Source organism: Megascapheus bottae, chromosome 16 (assembly GCF_031878675.1).
Source record: "Megascapheus bottae isolate mThoBot1 chromosome 16, mThoBot2.hap1, whole genome shotgun sequence".
NCBI lineage: Eukaryota > Metazoa > Chordata > Mammalia > Rodentia > Geomyidae > Megascapheus > Megascapheus bottae.
Window position 1 is genome coordinate 38,281,676 of NC_143524.1, and position 24,835 is coordinate 38,306,510.

Genomic DNA, 24,835 nt, shown 5'->3' on the forward strand with positions numbered 1-24,835 from the left:
CTTAAGGACATTATGCTGAATGAAAGATAATCCTTAAAAATAATTTGCAAAGTGAGACAAGCACAAAAAGTCAAGTATTACATGATTTTACTTATGAAGTATCTAGAGTAATCAAATTCACTAAACAGAGAAAGAATAAATGGTTACTAAGGACTGGAGGAAATGAAAATAATTTTAATCCTCTAAGAGAAAACATTCTACAGATCTCACATAACAATGCACATATCATTTAAAAATACTGTACTATAACCTGAAATAAATACTGAGTAACTTTATGTTATCAATTTTACTTTTTTTTTGGGGGGGGGTCAATCATGGGGCTTGAACTCAGGGCCTGGATGCTATCCCTGAGCTCTTCAGCTCAAGACTGGCACTCTACCACTTGAGCCACAGCGCCACTTCAGGTTTTCTAGTGGTTAATTGGAGATATATCTCATGGATGCTTGTGCCTAGGCTGGAAAGTCAATGAGACTCTAATCTCTAATTAATCACCAAAAAAGCCAAAAGTGGAGCTGTGGCTCAAAAGATAGAGCACTAGTTTTGAGCAAAAGGAAGCTCAGGAACAGCACCTGGGCCCTAAATTTAAGCACCAAGACCAGCAAAAGAAAAAAATCAAGCTGAAGTGTAAGAGCCAAAAAAAGAAAGAAGAGTCATCTGCACTAGAATCGGGGGGGGGGGGGCAGAAGAAATGTGTATCTCCCTTACAGAGAGATATACATCTACTCAAATCCTTCCCTAAGTCCAAGCTCTGCATCTGCCATAGATCATACGAAATGATGGATTCTTTCAAAATGGAAAACCACATTTTGTTCACATTTGAATCCTCTCTGCCTAGTACTTAGGGTAATTTATTTGCTCATTCATTCATTCATTCATTCATTTAACTTGTTATAATTGTGCCAGCCATTGTACTGAAAGTGAACAGTGAGCAGGCATAATCCACACCCTCCAGAGGCAGAATCAGCTACCAACCAATTCGGCCACCCACATGCTGAAAACCTTCATATAAGGACTACACAGGAAAAGTGTACACAGGATGTGATGAGAACTCCGCTGGATGGTTCTGGCTAGCTCTGGGAAGGGTGTGGCACTACCTGAGGAAACCTCCCTAAGGAAGTGCCAGTCACCCTCAGACCAGAGGGTGACCAAGAGCTAGCTGCATGCTATGGTAAAGGAGATGACAGCAGATGAAACAGTATGTCTGAAGGCTTGAGACAGGAAACAACTTGGTATGAAGAAAAGAAGGAAGATCTATGTTGTTACACGGAAACAACCCAAATAACCGTCAGGTGATGAATGTGTAAACAAAACAGGGTATATTCGTAACAGAATGTAGCGTGGCTATATAAAGGAATAAAGAACTAAGAGCAAGAAGCTAGACATAAAAGTCTCTTATTCTATGACTCCAGTAACAGAAAATCCAAAACAAGCAATCCATGGACAGAAAGTTAAATACTGCTTGCCTAGAGGTACAGGAAACAGTATGGCTGCTAATAGGTATGGGATATCTTTAGAAGTGAATGGTGAGAGGCCGGGAGTTTGGCCTAGTGGTAGAGTGCTTGCCTAGCATGCACGATGACCCGGGTTCGATTCCTCGGTACCACATACATAGAAAAAAGCTGGAAGTGGTGCTGAGGCTCAAGTGGTAGAGCTCTAGCCTTGAGAAAGTCCAAGGACAGTGCTCAGGCCCTGAGTTCAAGCCCAGGACTGGCCAAAAAAAAAAAAAGAAGTGGTGAAAATCTTCTGAAACTGTTTATGATGATGACCATACAAAATAGTAACTATAGTAAGTACAGGTTCAATATGTAAATTGTATATGTAAATTATACATTAGCAATGCTATTGTTTCAAAAAATGATATTCCTTTAAACAACAGTGCTCTTACATTATACTGTTGCTGGGCCAAAGTGTTCAGCAGTATAAAGTCATCTGTGGCTTATCGCTCAGAACAGACAGTCCTCTATAGCACCTCAATATAGTAAAACAAACAAACAAAATAACTTCTGGGTATAATGTGGTCATTGTGTCAAATTAAAACTACATAACTTTCAAGTTATATAATACAATGAAAGGTAAGTAAAAACAGTCCAAAAGAATATGCAAAAGGGACCAGGAGTTTGGTCTAGTGGTCAAAGTGCTTGCCTAGCATACATGAAGACTCCGGTTCGATTCCTCGGTACCACATACATAGAAAAAAAAAAAGCTGGAAGTGGTGCTGAGGCTCAAGTGGTAGAGCTCTAGCCTTGAGAAAGACCAAGGACAGTGCTCAGGCCCTGAGCTCAAGCCCAGGACTGGCAAAAATAAAAAAAAAAAATAAAAAGAATATGCAAAAGCATGGCTTGAGTGCTGAGCATGTGCTCAGTGATGGTTATTAGCTGCACAGTTAAGTGCTTTGAGAGCTGAAAGCAGTCATTAAATCAAAGAAACTTGAAACCATGTTTAATGCAAGAAATTAACTATCACATAAACACCGAACATGGCAAGAAAACACACAATAAGGGGGAAAAAGTATAAATGACAAACTGGAAGAACAGAATACAACTGGGGAAACACATTGAGTTGATATGCTTGCTTCTGTTTTTCTTACGTGTGTATGCATATTTCCAAACACAAAACAACAACAAAGTAATCTGTTAGAAAGCAGAGTGTCTCCAATTTGAATGTTATATTGCCAATGGATTACTGGTTTTAATTTTATAGCCGAGATCAATCCATAACAGTCAAGGAAACAACTGATGATTTGGACAAGTCAGCCTAACTAACCACTAAATCTAATGAGGTTGCCTCATGAACATACTGAAATAAAACCTAATAGATGTAAATAGTAAAGGGAAAAAAGAAAGGGGAAAAAAATTGCCACTTCTTCAATATGTATACATATATATATATATATATATATATATATGTATGTATGGATATTTTGCCAGCCCTGGGCTTGAGCTCAGGGCCTGAGCACTGTTCTTGGTCTTTCTCAGGGCTAGGGCTCTACCACTTGAGCCTCAGCACCACTTCCGGCTTTTTTCTATGTATGTGTTACTGAGGAATTGAACTCGGGTCTTCGTGCGTGGTAGGCAAGCACACTACCTACCACTAGGCCAAACTCCCGGCCCTACTTCTTCAATTATTCACCACCCGATAATTCAAGTATATCTCTCACCTTCCATCCACTAAGAAAAAAAGCCCATAAGTTTCTTCAGAGATGCTTACCAATTTCTACTTTTTTTACGTTTTTTTTTTTGCCAGTCATGGGGTTTGAACTCAGGGCCTAAGCACTGTCCCTGGGCTTTCTCAAGGCTAGTGGTCTGTCACTTGAGCCACAGCACCACTTCTGGTTTTTTCGGGGTATGTGGTACCAAAGAATTGAACCAGGGTCTTCATGCATGCTAGGCAAGCACTCTACCACTAGACCAAACTCCCGGCCATACTTTTTTACTTTAGAAAGAACTTAAGAAAAAGGTTAAGAGGGGATGAGAAATATTTGGTAGAAAAATAATAGTTACGTCAATCATTTCAAGTTTCAAGAAATCTAAAAGAAAACATATCATTGTGAAGAACATCAAGAATGATTATCAGTAAGTAAACAGAAATAACAGTAAAAATTACTTTTTGGAAAGCAAGCTTTAATATAATGTATCTCTTGATACTATCCCTCTCAGATGAATACTTCCAGGCAAAGGCAAAAGATTCTATGGCAACATGGGGGGAAAAAACTGTCCAGATGGAACACTGGACACTAATAACAGAAGACTATCATTTTAAAACACTATAAAAGACCCTAAAAGAATGGGATAGGAATTGGTAACTTCATCTCTGGCTTCAGTCAGTATTTCCTCTCTATATTCAAAGAAGGAAAAAAGGGACCGGGAGTGTGACCTAGTGGTAGAGTTCTTGCCTAGCATGCACAAAGACCAGGGTTTGATTCCTCAGTACCACAATACATAGAAAAAGCTGAAAGTGGTGCTGTGGCTTACGTGGTAAGGCACTAACCTTGAGGAATGCCCAAAGACAGTCTCCAAGCCCCAGGCAAAAAAAAGAAAAAGTAATAATTTGGAAAGGGAGTAAATTAATATCTCAAGACTATATAGTTTTAGAAAAAGAACAGCAAGTGAGAAGTTAAAAAGTTTAGGTTCCAAATCTACCCCTTATTAGCTAGGCCAGGTTAGGTTCCATTTCCTCCTAAGTGAAATTAAAGTAACTCCTGCTTGCCTCACAGGATCAACATGAGGACCAAATCAGGTAGTTCATATGTGTGTGGGGTGGGGTGGGAGTTACAATTGGGTGGGGGGGAGTCATGGGGCTTGAACTGGCCTGGGTGCTGACCCTGAGCTCTTCAGCTCAAGGCTACCACCCTACTCTTGAGCCAAGCCCCAGTTTCCTTTTGTAGAGGTTAATTGGAGATAAGAGTCTCAGGTCCTTTTGTGCCCAGGCTGGCTTTGAACCTAGATCCTCAGATCTCAGCCTCCTAAGTAGCTAGGATTACAGGCGTGAGCCACACACCCAGCTTACAGTGTTTAATCATTATGTCATATTTCCTTTACACAACTAATGGTAATCTCCAAATACTAAGTTAACATTCTTCAGCCACTACTGGTATTTTTTTTTTTGCCAGTACTGGGGCTTGAACCCAGGGCCTTGGCACTGTCCTTGGGCTTTCCTCAAGGTTAATGCTTTACCACTTGAGCTACAGCACCACTTCCCACTTTTGTATGTATGTAGTGCTGAGAAATCAAATCTGCTAGGCAAGCATTCAATCGCTAGGACAAATTCCCAACCCGCTACTGGTATTTTTTTAACCAAATTTCAAAATAAAGCATTAATCTTTGCTAAATTTAAACTCACACCCTGGGAACTGGTTGCTTTACTTGAATTACAAGCCTGGCATAATTCCATTCAAGGTGTTCAAGCAACAATAAACAAGAGTACACCGTTTCACCACATCCTCACTTCATGAATAAGTTTTTCTCCAAATTTAGTGGCTCATTTTGGACTTCCATAATAAATACAATTACATTTGTTTCCCCAATTAAAAAATTTTTAAATATCAATATACTCAGAAAACACATAAAATTTTAAATTCATGATGTCTAAATATGTATCATACCAAGAACAAAATGCAGTAGAATGGTTACAGTACAGTGTTTTAAATGATACATGCATTGTGTTGTTTTTTTTTTTTGGCCAGTCATGGGCTTGAGCTCAGGGCCTGAGCACTGTCCTTGGGCTTTCTCAAGGCTAGAGCTCTACCACTTGAGCCTCAGCACCATTTCTGGCTTTTTTCTATGTATGTGGTACCGAGGAATTGAACACGGGTCTTCGTGCATGCTAGGCAAGCACTCTACCACTAGGCCAAACTCCCGGCCCCGATACATGCATTGTTATATAAGAGATCTGTAGAATGTTTTCTCTTATAGGACTGAAACTATTTTCATTTCCTCCCAGTCCCTGGTAACCATTTATTCTTTCTCTGTTTAGTGAATTTGATTACTCTAGATCTTCATAAGTAAAATCATGTAGTATTTGACTTTTCTCACTTAGCATAATATCTTTAAGGATCATCTTTCACTCAATATAATATCCTTAAGATTAATTTATGTTAGCTGGGCAGGTGGCTCAAGCCTATAATCCTAGCTACTTAGTAGGCTGAGATCTGAGGATCAAGGTTCGAAGCCAGCCTAGGCACAAAAGGACCTGCGATTCTTATCTCCAATTAACCTCTAGAAAACGGAAGTGGGTTTGGCTCAAGGGTAGGGTGGTAGCCTTGAGCTGAAGAGCTCAGGGACAGCACCTAGGCCAAGTTCAAGCCCCATGACCCATAAAAATAAAAAAAGATTGCTTCATGTTATACATGAGCCACCTCACTCAGCCGAGTACAATTTTGTCCAGACAATATCCCTTCCTTTACTTTTCCCTCATCTGCACATGTATTGTATTTGATTTTTTTTATTGTAAATTTATTTTATTTTTTATGCCAGTCCTGGGGCTTGAACTCTGAGCTTCTTCTGCTCATGGCTAGCCAGAACCACTTTACCCAAAGCACCATTTTCAGCTTTTCCTGTATAGTTTACTGGAAATAAGGGAGATAAGAGTCTCATGGACAGGACTGAGGATGTGCTTAGTGGTAGAGAGCTTGCCTTGCATGCATGAAGCCCTGGGTTCGATTCCTCAGTACTACATAAACAGTAAAGGCTGGAAAGTAGAGCTATGGCTCAAGTGATAGAGTGGTAACTTTGAACAAAAAGGAGCTGAGGGACAGTGCACCAGACAGTTCAAGCCCCAAGACTAGCAGCCAAAAACAAAGAGTCTTATGGACTTTGCTGCCTGAGCTGTCTTCAAACCATGATCCTCAGATCTCAGCCTCTTGAACTGATTTAGGCATGATCCACTGGCACAAAGTTTCATTTGTAATTTTTAATGATTCAACCCAAGGCAAAAACTAAATGTGACACAAATGTCAATAGGATATAGTTGGCTTCCAATTACATGATATATTTTTGTTTTGTTTTGTTTTGTTGATTGTGGGGCTTGAACTCAGAGCATGTGCTCTGTCTCTGAGCTCAGGCTCTAGCCTCATGCTCTTGCTTAGCCACTCAACTCTAAGACTGGTGCCCTACCACTTGAGCCACACCTCTACTCCCTCATTTTTGCTGGTTAATTGGAGAAAAGAGTCTCTCAGATTTGTTTGCCCACTGGTTTCTTTTTTTCTTTTATTTTTTTGGTCCATGGTAGAGCTTTAACTCATGGCCTAGGCATTGTCCTTGAACTCATTTGCTCAAGTCTAGTGCTCTACCACTTGAGCTACAGTGCCACTTCTAGTTTTTGAGTGGAGATAATTGGAGATAAGAGTTTCATGGGGACTTTTCTGCCCTGGCTAGCTTTGAACCTCAATCCTCAGATCTCAGCCTCATGAGTAGCTAGGATTACAGGCATGACCCATAAGGATTTTTTTTTTTGGGGGGGGGGTGCCAGTCGTAGGCTTGAGCGCAGGACCTGAGCACTGTCCTTGGACTTTCTCAAGGCTAGAGCTCCACCACTTGAGCCTCAGCACCACTTCCATCTTTTTCTATGTATGTGGTACCAAGGAATCGAACCCGGGTCTTCATGCATGCTAGGTAAGCATGCTACCACTAGGCCAAACTCCTAGCCTAATGAGCCATAAGTTTTTATAGCACCCCTACTTTGACTATAACCCAGATGAAGCATCCAAATGGTACCTTGAAAACCCTAAGAAGAAAGTTGGCTATGTAATATCTACATAGTAAAGATAATTACTAGCCCCTTTAGTACTTGTATTTAATACTACCACACTAATACTTTAACAACAACTTCAAACAAACACAAAAAAATATCTTTCAGAATAAATGAAGGACCCTTAGGGCAGATAAGTACAGATTAATGAAAAACTTCAGTTCTGAATTTCATATCACCTATATGAAACAATCCAAATTTTAAAGGACAGTGGAGAAGAAGTAGAGGAAATAGCTCCAATCTCTCATTCTTTCTCATTTATATTTTTATGGTGTGAGCTCAGCAAGTACTTTGCCACTGAAACCATGTCTCAGTCTTTCTCTGTTCTTCCTGAAACCTCACATTTCAATTCCTCAATGAACTCACCAACAAAAAGTCCTGGAATGGATTTGATGATAGACAGACAGACAGGTATCACATATATATAGATTTCAATACATCAATATATATTTGTATATCAAGGATACATATCACACATCAATTAAACATAGTTGTAAGGGAGAAAAAATTAGAATCATACCTTTTCCAAAATGAACTTGTTTAAATATGGCATGTACCCCTGATTGGAAACAGGCCCTTCATCATCATCCCTAAAGTGTTCTTCAAGGGCAACAGGGTCATGTGGAACCTTCAGCACCGTACACAAGTTGTGGGAAAGGACCTAAGGAAGATAAAGAATATTTTAAGGGTAGTGAACAAAATAACTGCTCCCTATCCAGGATAGAGAAAGATGAAAGCTGAGCGTGGTGGCTCATACCTGTAATCCTAGATACTCAGGAGGTGGAGATCTGAGGATTGTGGTTCAAAGCCAGCCCAGGCAAGAGTCTGTAAGATTCTTATCTCCAATTAGCCACCAGAAAACCAGAAGTGGCACTGTTGCTCAAGGGCTAGGGTGGTAGGCGTGAGCTGAAGAACTCAGGGACAGCACCCAGGCCCAGAGTTCTAAGTCCCTTGACCGACAGATAAAGGGAGAGAGAAAGATGAAAACTAAGCTAGGAGCCGGAAGTGGTGCTGAGGCTCAAGTGGTAGAGCTCTAGCCTTGAGAAAGTCCAAGGACAGTGCTCAGGCCCTGAGCTCAAGCCCAGGACTGGCAAAAAAAAAAAAAAAAAAGAATTAACAATCTGGGCTGTTTTAAATAAAACTTAAATCCCTTTCATTTAATTTGTGCCATTTCAACAGGTCAAATTAAAAAGTTATAGCTGTACTTACTTAACAGGGAATCTACCTCTGTGTTAAATGACAGGCTAGCATAATCCCTATTTTTCTCAATACTAAATAGTTAACTACTGGGGCTGGGAGTTTGGCCTAGCGGTAGAGTGCTTGCCTAGCATGCACGAAGACCCAGGTTCGATTCCTCGGTACCACATACATAGAAAAAAGCTGGAAGTGGTGCTGAGGCTCAAGTGGTAGAGCTCTAGCCTTGAGAAAGTCCAAGGACAGTGCTCAGGCCCTGAGCTCAAGCCCAGGACTGGCAAAAATAAATAAATAAATAGTTAACTACTTAGGAAACCACATTCATCCCAGTAAACACTTTCAACTTCATTAAGTCACTTTGTGCATACACATTTGTTAGAATTTTTTTAAGTTTAGATTTTTTAATCTATAATAGGAACATTTGCAGCCTTTTTTTTTCTAAATTAATTTTTCTTCTCAAAGCTTCATTAATATGGAGATCCTTTTCTACATGCTCTATTAGTTTTAAGGAAGTAAATTCAGTAATGGTTACAAATGAAGTAATGAAGACTTTTATCAGCTCCTACAAAGCAGGCTGTGTTTCTCAGGCAAACCCTGAGCTGTCTGGGTCATCAATATAGCACATAAAAGAGCATGGGGAGGAATCTTATGAAGAGTCCTATGCCAACAGCCAGCAAAATTATTAATGGATATATTTTTTTCTCTATTTACCTAGTAAAACCTGTATAGGAATTATCATCCTAAACAAGGTTCTGTGAGGGGCCAGGAGTTTAACCTATGGAGAACACACGTAGCCTTTCATGAATTTGCCTCTAGAGGGCCGGGAGTTTGGCCTAGTGGTAGAGTGCTTGCCTAGCGTGCACGAAGACTCCGGGTACAATTTCTTGATACCATATACATAGCAAAAAGCCAGAAATGGTGCTGTGGCTCAAGTGGTAGAGCTCTAGCCTTGAGAAAGCCCAAGTACAGTGACCAGGCCCTGAGTTCAAGGCCCAGGACTGGAAAAACAAAACAAAACAAAACAAAAGGTTCTATGAGGGTTAATTACAAGAATGTAAACTGCTTAAAAATTATAGAGTAAAGAAATGAAGTAAGCCAGCTTTTGTTCATTTAAAAATGGTGTTTTGCAGAAAACGTTTTGTTACATTGCAGATTTTAATGTATTTAATAAATGCAACATGCATATTAAGTGCAGTGTATAGTATTTAAATTAAAATGCACATATCATTAAAAAATTATAGAGTAGCATGGAAATATAAGTTATAGAAAAATAAAGAAAATATTTCTCATATCAAGCTTTATCAGACTTAGAATCATTTGGGACTTTATCAAGTAAAAACTCCCAACCACAGATTAAATTATAGTATATCTATAAAATGCTAAAGACCATGAGGAAGCTCATAATATGCTGATATAGTAAGATCTCTCTCAATACTGCTTTCTTGTTAATTACCATTCTCACTAGGGTGAGATGGGAATCTTAGTAATAGTTTTGATTTGCATTTCATTTTTGGCTGGGGATGTTGAACAAATTTCTTCATGTAACTATTAGCCATTTGTATTTCTTCATCTGGAAAATGAAAATTATGAAATCCTTTATGAATTTGCATGTCATCCTTGCTCAGGGACCATGTTAATCTGTGTATTATTTCAATTTTAGCATGTGTGCTACTGAAGTGAGCACTACATAATGGTTATTTTTATTGAAATCATGAAATGAGTTCAGGGTGATGGTTAAGTAAGAGTAACCTTTCACCCAGATGCCTCACTACAGATAAATAGATATAAAAAATGTGGTACATATATACAATGGAATTCTACATAGCCAACAGACAAGATAAAATAATGACATTCTCTGGGAACTGGATGAAACTAGAAAAAATCATGTTGAGTGAGATAAGTCAAGACCAAAGGAACAAAAGACACATGATCTTGATATGTGGATATTAGATCCAAACAGTACAAGAGCGATGTTTCAATATTGGGGTACTCGAGGTCATTGACATAATCTTGGAGATATAACTACATAGACATAAAAATCTATGATGGGACATATACTCTATAGACATAATGTTATATAGATCGACATGTATCTATAACATACAAACTCTCAGCTTAATTTTAATCTTGTTCTTAAATTTATGTGCCAATAATTGCATATAGAGATCCCATTCTTGAATATCTGTTCAACTTGACATTTGTAATATGATGTAAAAAAAAATCAATGTTAAAATCTTTCAAAAAAAACAAAACAAATAACAACAACAAAAAAAACCAAGTCAACCTTTCAGACTTTAGCCCAGATCCTTATTTTACTCAGGGTACTGAGAACCAAGTAATTAAGGCATAAAAGGACTGGAGCTCAGCTGTTCTCCAAGATGGTTGATGGTATGTTCTATTTCCCTTGCAATTTGCTTAAGTAAATAAAAAGTTACAAAAATTACCACTGTACTCAGCTTTTAAAATAATTCTGTCTGAGAATCAATGGAAGATAGGTGAAAATGTACAACAGCAGGACCCACTGGCTTGCAATGGACATTGATGAAAGTGAACCAACTCATGGGTGGAGATAAGAAGGAGGGAATGGGAGAGAATGAGGGAACAGATAACACTAAGCAAAAGTACTCATTACAAGTGGAAGGGTGCTAGCCCAGAGAAAGCTCAAGGACAGTGCCTGGGTTCAAGCCCCAAAACTAGCAAAAAAAGAAAAGAGAAAAGAAAGAATACAGGTTTGAAGAAGTACTCAAGTTAAACATCACATAATCTATGCATGTATCAGAACATTACATGGTGACCTGCAAAAAAGAAGAAGAAGGAGGAGGAGGAGGAGGAGGAGGAGGAGGAGGAGAAGGAGGAGGAGAAGGAGGAGAAGGAGGAGAAGGAGGAGAAGGAGGAGAAGAAGGAGAAGAAGAAGAAGAAGAGGAGGAGAGGAGGAGGAGGAGGTACATAAGTGGCTGCCCTCTCTCTTCCCTTGGGACCCACTTACCACATGGGTATGGGCCGAAGATACTGTTTACTGGAGATAAATTAAAAAAAAAAAAAGAATAAAAAAATTAAATTAAAAGAGAGGGTTGAGAGCATAGCCTAGTGGTAGAGTGCTCACCTAGCATGCACAAAACCCTGGGTTCGATTCCTCAGTACCACATACTGAGAAAAAGCTGAAAGTGGTGCTGGGGCTTAAGTGGCAGAGCACTAGCCTTGAGCAAAATGTGTCCAAGGACAGTGCCCAGGCCCTGAGTTCAAGCCCCAGGACTGGCAAAAAAAAAATAAAAAGAAAAAAGAAAGAAAGGAAAAGAAAAGAAAAGAGAGAGAGAAAGGAAGAAAGGAAGAAAGAAGGAAAGAGAGAGAGTGTGATTTATCAGGTGTAGAGGTTTTGGGAGCAAAGAAGTCTGATGATACAAACACAGGTGACACAAAGCTAGATTGTCTAGGTGTGTGAGAACAGATCCTGACTAAGGAGATAGAATGGGAATTTTGAGTGGGGGGGCCATACACAGCTCCTTACTCACTCTACTCTCTGTGATGACTTTCCTAAATGGCTTCATATTGCCAGTTTTCTTGTAAATTTTAGTAACTCATCATTAATGAGAAATAAATAATACAATAAAAAAGCCAAACAAAAAAAACAAAAAACAATTCTGTCTGTGTACACCAGTACTATGACTTGAACTTAGGGCCTGGGCACTGTCTCTGAGCTTCTTTGGCTCTAGGTTAGTAGACTATCACTTAAACCACACACAGCTCTACTTCCAGCTTTTTTGGTAGTGGAGATAAGAGTCTCACAGACTTTCCTGCCCAGGCTGACTTCAAACAATGATTCTCGGTCCTCACATCCTCAGATCTCAACCTCCAGAGCCAAGGATGCAGATGAGTCACTGGCCTATGACCTAAAAGATATTGAACAATAAAGATAGGAAAAGCAGAAAGAGAGAAATCGATGTCAATCTGACTAAATTGAAGGATATGCACATATGAATTACCATGGTGAAAACCCTCTGTATAATTAAAATACAATATAAATGATAGGAAAGTAAAATAGGCTATATAGGGGGTGAGTAACGGCAGGAGACGGGAAGAGCCAATGGAGAACAAATAAGGGAGGAAAAGAGGAAGGAAGGCAGGAAAAAGGGCACAAAACTTGATTATTTTATTGTTATAATTAAGGAGTTGTACAGAAGGGTTACAATTCCACGAATCAGGTAATGAGTGCAAATCTTGGACAATGTCACCCTTCCTTCACTTTCCCTCAGTTTCCCCCTCCTATCCTACCCACAAGTTGCATAGTTTTTACGTAGTTATATATTGAATGTGACTGCACTTGTTTACTCTTCCTACTTCCACTATTTCTGTGTTCCCTATTTGCACTCCCCAAAAAGAAAAAAAAAATCAACAACAAAAAACATATTTCCATTTTCTGAAATTCATTTTGATAAACAGTATTTTAGATGTTCAGAGGAGTCATGCCTTTGGGTTCCTCCCCAAAGAGTATCCTTCTTTTGTCTATTTGTTTGTATATCTGCAATTTTTTAAAGCTTAGACAGAATCTCAAGGTTTTGAAAATTAAATAGATATATAAAGAAATCAAAATTCTAATGGCCAGAATATAAACTAGCAAACAAAGAGAAAAGTTCCATAACATTATACAATAAATTGTACTTTTAGAGTAGACTCACACCATCCATCAATTTGTTTACGTCATTGTACTGGGAAAGTAGGCACCACTGCTGTTTCATAGATAAAGAAGTCAAAAATTAGAAGATGTGGGACTGGGAGTTTGGCCTAGTGGTAGAGTGCTTGCCTAGCATGCACAAAGATCAGGGTTCAATTCCTCAGTACCATATACACAGAAAACGCCAGAAGTGGTGCTGTGGCTCAAGTGGCAGAGTGCTAGCCTTGAGGAAGCGCAAGGATAGTGCTCAGGCCCTGAGAACAAGCCCCAGGACTGGGGGGAAAAGAACAGATGTGTCCCAATCAGGTTTTTTTTGTTTGTTTTTTTTTGTTTGTTTGTTTTTGCCAGTCCCAGGCTTGAGCTCAGGACCTGAGCACTGTCCTTGGATTTTTCTCAAGGCTAGAACTCTACCACTTGAGCCTCAGCAGCACTTCCAGTTTTTTCTAGGTATGTGGTACCAAGGAATTGAACCCCGGTCTTGGTGCATGCTAGACAAGCACTCTACCACTAGGCCAAACTCCCGGCCCCCAGTCAGTTTTATGTGCATGAAACTGGTCCCTCTCTCTCTCCTCTTTGGTATTCTATACATACTATAACCCTTTTCTCTCTAGGAAAACAGCCCTTCTGGGGGGTTCAATTCTCAGCATCTGGCACTGGGGGAAAATGCTCTAAGAAGCCCTGACCCTTTGTCTCCAGATGAGGAGACTGACAGAATAAGATAATACCATCAGAAAGAAATAGGATTTGATCAGTAAACAGATGTCCATAAATCACTCTAACTGGGGCTGGGAGCGTGGCCCAATGGTAGAGTGCTTGCCTAGCATGTACAAAGCCCTGGGTTTGATTTCTCAGTACCACGTACAAGTACAAAAAGCCAGAAGTATGCTGTGGCTCAAGTGATAGAGCACTAATCTTGAGAAAGCTCAAGAACAATTCCCACGCCCTGAGTTCAAGCCTCAGGACTGGCAAAATAATAGTAATAATAATAATAATAATAACAATAATAATCATCACTGGGTGCTTACAAGTTTCTTGAAAAAGCTGAATATATTCTACTTCAAATGCCTGCTCCTCCAAAGGCCATTCTTTAGCACCCACATGATTGCTAAGCAAATTTGCTCTTATTCCTTCCAGTTTAAAGAATAAGCTATTGTTACACAATAAAAGATCTATATCCATGCCAGAAACTCATCTCTCTCATGACTTCCCAACTATCTGCCATAACCTTGGCAGGGCCTTTCCTTATCAGAAATACTAATTAACTCCATGAGCTCATCTCCAGTCATCTACCATTCTGTAATTTGCCATTTGTTCTTTTAAGCATTTTTCCCTAGCTATCATGAAAATAAAATCAAAGATGTTGAACAACTAAATAATGTTTTACACACAAGACTGATTAACATGCATTCTCATACTTTCCAAAGATGCAGAGATTCTAAAAGGTGCTTGAAATATGCCCCTCCGTCATAAACCATTTCCTTTAACAGGATATGTGTAATGGACAAGATTTAATACTGAAAACATAGACAGTAAGGATTTCTATTCCAATAGACTTATCTAAACCAACACAATTACAAAATTATAACCCATAACAGGCAATCATTTTTAAAGCATGAAAATTTCTGACTGATTGATAAAACTTCAAGCTAGGTTGGGCCGAGAGTTTGGCCTAGTGATAGAGTGCTTGCCTAGCATGCATGAAGACCCAGGTTCGATTCCTCTGTAACCACATACATAGAAAAAAGCTAGAAGTACTGCTGAGGCTCAAGTGGTAGAACTCTAGCCTTGAGAAAGTCCAAGGACAGTGCTTGGGCCCTGAGCTCAAGCCCAGGACTGGTAAAAAAAAAAAAAAGAAAAGAAAAAAACTTCAAGCTAATGGCAAATTTCCAGAAAATTCTTCCTAACAATAAACCAGAATGAGTAACTTCCTACCACTGCTATGTCCTGCCTTAAGATCATTGTGTACCCAAAGTTCAGCCTCTTTTCCCAAGGAGTCATTTCTCTCTTCCTCACAACACCTTTTCTTCCTGTTCGTATCAGTCTATCCTTGACTGCTTTCTCTTAAATCATTGTTAGGGGCCAGGAGCATGGCTTAGTGGTAGAGTGCTTGCCTAGCAAACACAAAACCCTGGGCTCGATTCCTCGGTAGTACATACATAGAAAAGAAAAGCTGGAAGTGGCGCTGTGGCTCAGGTGGTAGAGTGCTAGCCTACCTAGAAAAAGCGCAAGGGCAGTGCCCAGGTCCTGAGTTCCAGCCCCAGGAGTGCCCCCCCACAACAAATCACCTTTATTCTACTCAACCTCCAAAATCTGAAAGTCATCATTAATACTGCCCCATCTTGGCAGTAGAACAATCAAGACCATCCTAGATGCTTTTACCAAGAAGCCAAGAAAAAAACCTGAGCTCCATGTATATGTCACTCAAAAAACCAGTTCACTTTCCAGCCTTATTTCTTCCCATTCCTCTGTATCAATAGTACAAATTAGAATCAAACACGCATACTCCCCAAACTACAAGTAAAGCCTATATGCTGGGATTTTGAGGAAAACCCTATCCTTAGCTCCATGTTCCATTTCTACCTAGCATAAATGCTACTTCTTTCTGTTTCTTTCACCACCTAAACCCAAGACAATCTCCTCCCACTCTGTGTTCCCAAGCACTCTGTACACTGTTACACTACCACATAGGAGTCTCTCTCCCATATGACTGTACATTTCTGCTGAGCCCCAGTGGGTCATGCCTATAATCCTAGCTACTCAGCAGGCTGAGATCTGAAGTCAGCCCAGGCAAGAAAGAAACTCTTATCTACAATTAATCAGCACAAAGCCAGAAGTAGAATTGTGGCTGAAGTTGCAAGGCACTAGATTTAAGCACAAAAGCTCAGAGCTAGCACCCAGGCCCTGAGTTCAAGCCCCAGGATGGATACAAAATAAAATCTTTAGGGCTGGTGGCCTGGTTCAAACTGTAAGCACCTGAATAGCAAGCACAATCTTCAGTGTTGAATCAAACTTTAGTATTTTCCCTCCTATTGACCCCCAAATCATTCTCTTAATATAAAAATGGAGGGGGGCAGGAGTTTAGCCTACTGGCAGAGTGCTTGCCTAGTATGCACAAAGACCCAGGTTCAATTCCTCGGTACCACATACATAGAAAAAAGCCAGAAATGGTGCTGTGGCTCAAATGGTAGAGCTCCAGCCTTGAGAAAGACCAAGGACAGTGCCCAGGCCCTGAGTTCAAGGCCCAGGACTGACAAAAAAAAAAAAAGGAGGGAGGGGTTGTGGTGTAGCTCAGTGGCAAAGCATTTCCCTAGCAAATGCAAAGTCCTAGGTTTAATCCCCAGTATCAAAAAGAAGGAGGAAGAGGAGGAGGAGGAGGAAAAACTAATGTTTTAATGACAACAATCCTTTAAAATATCCTACAATATTTCTATACTTCACAGATAAAAAGGTAAGGGTCTGGGATTCGGCTTAAATTATAAAGTGATTATTAACACTGCAGTCTCCTGTCTGTCTGGCCCACAGTGATGATTAGTCGTAGAAATAGTTCCCTTCTACCTAGTCACATCCTTCAGGAAGTCCAGGAAGGTTTTTTTGTTTTATTTTGTTTTGTTTGGACAAGGTTGGTAGAGGGAGATACTAGAGGTTGAACTTGCTTGGCTTTTTGCATTCAAGGCTGGTACTCATCACTTGAGCCATATCTCTATTTCAGACTTTTTTTTTTTTTTTTTTTTTTGCCAGTCCTGGGGCTTAATTCAGTCATGCCTGGGCACTGTCCCTGGGCTTATTTTGCTCAAGGATAACACTCCACCACTAGAGCTACAGAGCCATTTCTGGCTTTTTCTGTTTATGTGGTACTTAGGAATAGAACCCATGTATGGATTCTATGTATAGCTTCATGTATGCTAGACAAACACTCTACCACTAAACAACATTCCCAGCCTACTTCAGGATTTTTGTAATTAATTGGAAGCCTTCACCCACCCACACCGCCCAGTAAACATCTATTCAGCTCCTAACCCCCTCTCCCCCCTCTCGCCTCCTGCCATTCTGGGAATTCAACTCAGGGCCTAGGCATTATCCTTGAGCTAAAAAGCTCAAAGCTAACTATCACTTGAGCCACAGCTCCACTTTCAGCTTTTTGGTGGTTAATTGAAAATAAAAACTCTTCTGGACTTTTTTGCTTGGGCTTTGAACCATGATCCGCAGATCTCAGCCTCCTAAGTAGCTAGGATTAGAGATGTGAGCAACTAGCACCCAGCCCTATTTAGCATTTAATTTGTATTATATTTTACATGTTTGTAGGATTTCAAATACCTAACTGCAGCTCAGTGAAGGGGGACACCACCTATTTTTTCTTCTGTATCATTCATAGTGACTAGCATGGAGCTAAGAAAGAATTTCATAGGAGTAAAATGCATACAGAGAGATAAAGTCAAGGATCTAACTCAAAAGCACCTGTTGTGCAAGAGGAGTATGGCCTAGCAGTAGAGTGCTTGCCTAGCATGCACAAAGCCCTGGGCTCAACTCCTTGATATCACATACATTAAAAAAATAAATAAATAAACCTGAAGGCTCATGTCTATAATCCTAGCTACTCAAGGAGGCCAAGATCTGAGGATCACTGTTCAAAATCAGCCCAGGTACAAAAATCTGTGAGACTCTTATCCCCAATTAACCACCAAAAATCAGAAGTGGTGCTGTGGCTCTAGGGGTAGAACACTAGGCTTGAGAAAGCTCAAGGACAGTGACCAGGCCCTTAGTTCAAATTGTAAGACCCAAGCTAGCTCTGAACCACAATCCGCAGATCTCAGCATCCTGAGTAGCTAAGATTTTAAGAATGAGCTACTAGTACTGGCAAAGGATGATTTTTGGTTTTTGGTTTTGTTTTTGTGGGTTATAGGGCTTGAACTGTCCTGGGAGCTGTCCCTGAGCTCTTCAGCTCAAGGCTACCGCCCTACCCCTAGGCCTGGGTGCTGTCCCTGAGTTCTTCAGCTGGAGGCTAGTGCCCTACCCCTTAAGCCAAGCCCCACTTCAGATTTTCTAGTGATTATTTGGAGATGAGTCTCAAAGACTTTAGTACCCGGGCTGGCTTTGAACTGTGATCCTCAGATCTCAGCCTCCTGAGTAGCTAGTATTATAGGCATGAGCCACTGTACCTGGACAAAGCCCAGGACTTTAAAAAAAAAGAAGCAGAAGCAGCAGCAGCATCTGTTGTGATGCTGTCCATGGAATACATGCACCTCAACTATATGTACATCACTGGATTCTATTCTAATTGAGTCACTTTTAACAAGTCATTTTGGGAAATTTATCAACTGCCAGTCCTTTTCATGTTCGTTTGCTTGCTTGTTTGTTGTAGGGGTTTGAACTAGGGGTCTCATACTTGCTAAGCAGGTGCTCCACAACTTGACTCACTCCACCATTCTTTTTTTGTGTTGCATACTTTCAAAATAGCTTCTCACTTTATACCAGACTGGCCTGGACTATATAATCCTGTCCCTGGGACATGCCATATGCATAGTTATTGTGATTCTCCTGTAGCTTGGAACGACAAGCCACTGATTAGATGAAGTCTCCAAAATTTTTAGGCCTGAGGTAGCCTCAAAGTGTGCTCCCAGATTGTGCATCTCCCAAGAAGCTAGGATTGCAGATTTGAGTCACTGTGCCTGGCTTGTTTTATACCTGGCCTGAACCAGCCTGAACTGTGTTCCTTCCACTCAGCCTTCCCCATGATATGCATATACCATCGTGCCCAGCCACTAATTAAGACAGTCTCAAAAACGTTATGCCCACTGGCCTCAAACTACAATATTATACACATACACACACGTTTAACACCGCCCCTGCCACAACTCATTTTTGACTCCCAAGTAACTAGAATTATAGGTTATAGGTTTGCACCAACAGGCTTGGTCTGGCTGTTTTGTTTTGAGACAGGATCTCACTGTGTATCCAAGACTGGTCTAGAATTTTGGATCCTCCTGTCTTAGCCCTCAGTGCTAGTACTAAGGCATACACCACCACCATAGTTGATTTACAGAGATTTTAATAGACTCATACATGATTCTGATCTCCTGACTTCCATTGTGTGTGTGTGTACATGAGTCTTCAAGGCTAGCATGCTACCACTTGAGCCAGAACTCCACTTCTACTTTGTTGCTTTGTTTTGTTGTTTTTTATTGTTTTATTTGGCGGGGGGGGGGGGGGGGGGGGGGGGGGGGGGAGTGTGGGATGGGGGTAGTTAATTAGACATAAGAGTCTTACAGACTTTCCTGCCAGGCAAATCTCAATCTCCTAAAACACAAGGATTACAGACTTGATCTACCAGTGCCCAGCTTAATTCTATTTTTTAAGTTAGACTTTTTGTTCCTCAACAGAAACACCTTTTACCACAGGGGTTAACAGAAACATAACACCAGAGATTGGGAATGGAATATTTTATGTGAAGTTCATGAGAATTAACTACACCTTTGTATATTGTGTTTCACACAATAGGTTTTTACGGCAAATTGCTTCCTTTACAGTTGACTACTGGGCCAGCTCAATTACTTTTGTAATTACCAAAGCTAACATTTTTGAGGTTTAATGTCTACATGGGAACAGAATATAAAATATTTTCACAAGATATGGATACCAATTGCAAGGTGAAGAGTAAGAAACATTTTATTGAAAATGTATCATTAAGAAAATAGACTCAAACTACCCCACACTGTTCTTCTAAAATTTGGGTTCAATTTGATACTCACTAGAGTTGTAAGCTCTTTTTACTTCAGAAAGGGACAATTAAAAAATTTGTTGTGGCGGGGAGTTTGGCCTAGTGGTAGAGTGCTTGCCTAGCATGCATGAAGATCCAGGTTCAATTCCTTGTACCACATACATAGAAAAAAGCCAGAAGTGGTGCTATGGGTCAAGTGCTAGAGCTCTAGCCCTGAGGAAAAACCCAAGACCAGTGCTCATGCCTTGAGCCCAAACCCATAACTGGCAAAAAAAAAAAGATTGTCGCTGGACAAGGTAGCTCATGCCTGTAATCCTAGCTACTCAGGAGGCTGAGATCTAAGGATCATGGTTCAAAGCCAGCCTGGGCACTAAAGACTGTGAGACGCATCTCCAAATAATCACTAGAAAATAGGAAGAGGGGCTTGGCTCAGGGGTAGGGCAGGAGTCTTGAGCTGAAGAACTCAGGGACAACACCCAGGCCCAGAGTTCAAGCTCCATGACCCACAAAAAAAAAAAAAAAAAGTTTAGGTCTGGGACTTTGGCCTAGGGGTAGAGTGCTTGCCTAACATGCACAAAGCCCTGGGTTCAATTCCCTAGTACCACATAAACAGAAAAGGCCAGAAATGGTGCTGTGGCTCACATGGTAGTGTTGGCCTTGAGAAAGCCCAAGGACAGTGCCCAGATCCTGAATTCATGCTTCAGAACTGGCCAAAAAAAAAAAAAAAGCTTGTTTAAAGCTGTTTCTAAAACAGGATAAAAATGCAGAGCCAAAAAGCTTATTTAAAGAAATTCTAGGCACTGGCATATAATTCATAGTGCAACCATAATTGCTAAGTAAACTTAAAATAGATGTTACAAAAATATCACTAGGGTTTACTATATTTAAGAAGAAAACACTTTCTAAATAAGAGTGGCAATTTTAAGGTACACTGTGATCTCTGGAAGGAACATAAGAAACTAGAAATAATGGTCACTCTCCATGGCTAGAAACTAGTATAAGTTAAGTGTTTTGAAAATGCCCTCTTGAATGTCCTTTTCCTATGAACATTATACCACACACATACATTAACTATATAACTACATATAGTTCCCTTTTTTTTTGGTCAGTCATGGGGCTTGAACTCTGGGCTTAGGTGTTGTCCCTGAGCTCTTCAGCTCGAGGCTACTGTCCTACCCCTTGAGCCACAGCCCCACTCTGGTTTTCTAGTGGTTAATTGGAGATAAGAGTCTCACAGATTTTAGTGTCTCGGCTGGCTTTGAATCATGATCCTCTGATCTCAGCCTCCTGAGTAGCTAGGATCACAAGCATGAGTCACTTACGACTCACTGCACCTGGCTAAAGTTCCTTTTAAGTATACAGTTGCTCTACAACATGTGTATATATGAAAAATTCAAGTAGTTCCTTTTTAGAATAAAGTTATTTAAATAACCTTTTTATATCTTCTTGGAATTACATTTATTTTACAAGTAAAATGGGAGATTTACTCTTTCAGCAAGACCAATGAGATGACAAATAATATGGAAATATTTTTAAATATTAGAAGAAAATGTAATCATTGCCTCTACTTCCAATATTTTGCCCTATTTCCATTATGATTTCTGTAAAACTAATACGAGGACTAAAGTATTAATGTCTGTTTTGGATGACACATCTGTAAAGTCTCTTATGAAGCCCATTCACAAATCCCTCTCATTTAAAAACTACAACTATAGGGCTGGGATGCAGGTCAGTGGCAAAGCGCTTGCCTAGCAAGTGTTAATGTCCTGGGTTAGATGCCCCAATACCAAAAAAGAATAAACAAACAAACAAAAAAGTTAAAACCCAAACAAACAAAACTATAACAATAGACCAAAAAAAAAAAAAAACCAACCACAAACATCAATAATCAGAGAAAAACTTTGTAAATAAATAAATAAAGGGGCCTGGAAATGGCCTAGTAGTAGAGTGCTTACCTAGTATGCACGAAGACCTGAGTTCGATTCCTTTGTATCACATATAGAAAAAAGCTGGAAGTGATGCTATGGCTCAAGTAGTAGAGCTCTATCTTTGAGAAAAGTCCAAGGACAGTGCTCAGGCCCTGAGTTCAAGCCCCAGGACTGGCAGAGAAATTAAAATTTTAATGAATAAATAAATTATAGAGCCAGGCACCAGTGGCTCATGCCTATAATCCTAGCTACTCAGGTGGCTAAGATCTGAGGATTGTAGTTCAAAGCCAGTCCAAGCAGGAAAAGTCCATCAGACTCTTATCTCCAGTTAATCACAGAAAAAACAGAAAGCACTATGTCTCAAATGATAAGAGTACTAGCCTTGAGCAAAAGGTGCTCAGGGACAGCACATAGGCCCCACAACCAACAACAAAAAGGACAATACAGCTGTAATTCAGGAAAGGAGCCACAAATGTTTCAACTAGAACCAAAGACATGGAGGTCCCTTACAGCAAAGACCCACATCAAGAAAAGCGAAGATCACACAGAATTTGAAAGGCAGACATAAATAAACAGTATGGTAGCTCAGCTCCAATGGCTCACACTTGTAATCTTAGCTACTCAGGAAGCTGAGAGGTGAGGATCCTGTTTAAAGCCCCCCTGGGCAGGAAAGTCCATGGGGCTCCTATCTCCAATTAATCACCTAAAAACCAGCAATGGAGCTATGGCTCAAAGTAGTAGAGCACTTGCCTTGAGTAAAATATCTCAGAAAAGCACCCAGACCCTGAATTCAACCAAAACAAAAAAGAGTATAGTAAAGAGGAATGAAGAAGTGGCTCCCCTTCCTTATTTGATTAGTCCTTTAAAAAATGGAGGACTACTAACCTTAAGTGACCTAGTTGTTTTAACAAGGAAACTGTGCCTAATGTTTCTAAGGGACATCTATTTACAGGTGGTTTTTAATAATCTTTATTCTGTAGTTTTTATTTTGATTAATTAAAAATCTTTTCAACATCAATCATTTTTTATAATTCCAAGCTTTTCTTTAAAGTTTCAAACTTTATTCAGATAGTAAACTTTTATACTATCCAAAAATGTTATTTGTTAATAAAATATATTAAATATAAATTGTTGGGTTTTTTTTTTTTCTGTGCCTGTCCTGAGGCACAGAACCTAGATGCTTTCCCTAAGCTTTTTTTTGCTCAAGGTCAGCACTCAACCAACACTTGACCCACAGCTCCACTTCTGAAGATAAGAGTCTAGAGACTTTCTTATCCAGGCTGTTTGAGTTGCTCCAGCCAGCTCACACACTATCTCCCAACAAACTTCTTTTTTGTTGTTGGTGGTGGTCATGGTGTTGAAATCTGGGCCTGGGCATTGTCCTGAGTTCTTCAGCTAAAGGCTACCACCCTTCCCCTGGAGCCTCAGCATCACTTCCTTTTCTAGTTATTAATTGGAAATAAGAGTCTCACGGACTTTAGTGCTAGGGCTTTGAACCATGATCCTCAAATCTCAGCCTCCTGAGTAACTAGGATTACAGGCATGAGCCACCGCACCCAGCTTCCCAACTTTCTAAAGTGCTATTCTGATCATAGTACTCACCCTTCAGATGATCCATTATCTACCTAACTAGCCTGGCATTCAAAACTTCCTGTGCATTAACCCCAGTCTATTTCTGTAGCTTTATCACAAGCACACACAGAAACAACAATCAAAATAAGTTATATAGATGCCACCATAAGTGCCTAATTAAGTTCTTAAAGACATCTTGTGATAATTGGTTCCCAGATCTCAGTCAATAAATACCCATTCAAAGAATGAATTAATAAAATAGACTTAATCCTCCCTCATTCCCCCATAATCATCTCTAAGCTTCCTTCAAAGTTCATTTCAAAGAAGTTTTCATATGAAGTAATCCCACCAGTCAGGTATAACCACTTCTTTCTCTAAAATCTCACACTTCTATACCTCTGTCACACGCAGAATCTTCTATCTGATCGTATTTCTGTATTTATTTTTATCATCAAACTTTAGACATAATTTTTGTTGTATTTTATTGTCAGGGTAATGTATAGAGGAGGGGTTACAGTTACATTTGTCAGGTAGATTTGTCAGGTAGTAGGAATATATTCTTTTTTTTTTTTTTTTGTCAGTCATGGGGCTTGAATTCTGGGCACTGTCCAGAGCTCTTCAACTCAAGGCTACCACTCTACCACTCTACCACTTGAGCCACAGCACCACTTCCCAGAACCATAGGACACTTGTCCATTTACCCTTCCCCCCACCACCACCACACATACACACTTTTTTTTTTTTGCTTTTGGGTTTAGTTTGTTCTCTTTCTTTCTTTTTCTGTTGGTATTGGGAATCAAACAGAAGCATACTAGGCAAGTAGTATATCACTGGGCTACATCTTCAGCCCTAAAACAGAACAATAGTCTGAATAGCATTTATACAATTTATCATATGGGGGGAAGGTCTCTAATGATTTAGTATCTTGATTTTTGCTCATCAAAATTTAAACTAAGGGGGCCGGGAGTTTGGCCTAGCATGCACAAAGACCAGGATTCAATTCCTCGTTACCACATAAATAGAAAAAAGCCGGAAGTAGTGCTGAGACTCAAGTGGTAGAGCTCTAGCCTTGAGAAAGGACAAAGACAGTGCTCAGGTCCTCAGATCAAGCCCAGGACTAGCAAAAAAAAAAAAAATTAAACTAAGGTGCTGGGAATTTGGCCTAATGGTAGAGTACTTGCCTAGCATGCATGAAGATCAAATTCCTTAGTATCACATACTTAGAAAAGCCATAAGTGGTGCTATGGCTCAAGTGGTAGAGCTCTACACTTGAAGAAAAAGCCCAAGGGCAGTGCCCTGAGTTCAAGCCGCAGGATTGGCAGAAAAAGAAAAAGAAAAAAATTTTTTAATTAAAATTCAAACTAAGGGCTAGGAATGTGGCTTATGGTAGAGTTCTTGCCTAGCATGCATGAAGCCCTGGGTTCCATTCCTCAGTACCACATAAACAGAAAAAGCCAGAACTGGTGCTGTGGCTCAAAGTAGAGAACTAGCCTTGAACAAAAAGAAGCTCAG

At 40.0% G+C, this 24,835-nt stretch overlaps 1 protein-coding gene and 1 non-coding gene across 2 annotated transcripts in view; both read right to left on the bottom strand.

Moving 5' to 3' along the window:
* Positions 1-24,835, bottom strand: part of Swap70 (switching B cell complex subunit SWAP70) — a 66,506-nt gene that overhangs the window by 34,622 nt on the left and 7,049 nt on the right. Inside the window, exon 2 of the mRNA XM_090348163.1 lies at positions 7,766-7,906. Coding sequence (XP_090204289.1) covers positions 7,766-7,906 — 141 coding nt within the window. The remainder of the gene's footprint in view (positions 1-7,765; positions 7,907-24,835) is intronic.
* LOC150053191 (U6 spliceosomal RNA) lies at positions 10,020-10,123 on the bottom strand. The gene has a single exon (XR_016538198.1). It is a non-coding gene; the product is annotated as a U6 spliceosomal RNA (small nuclear RNA).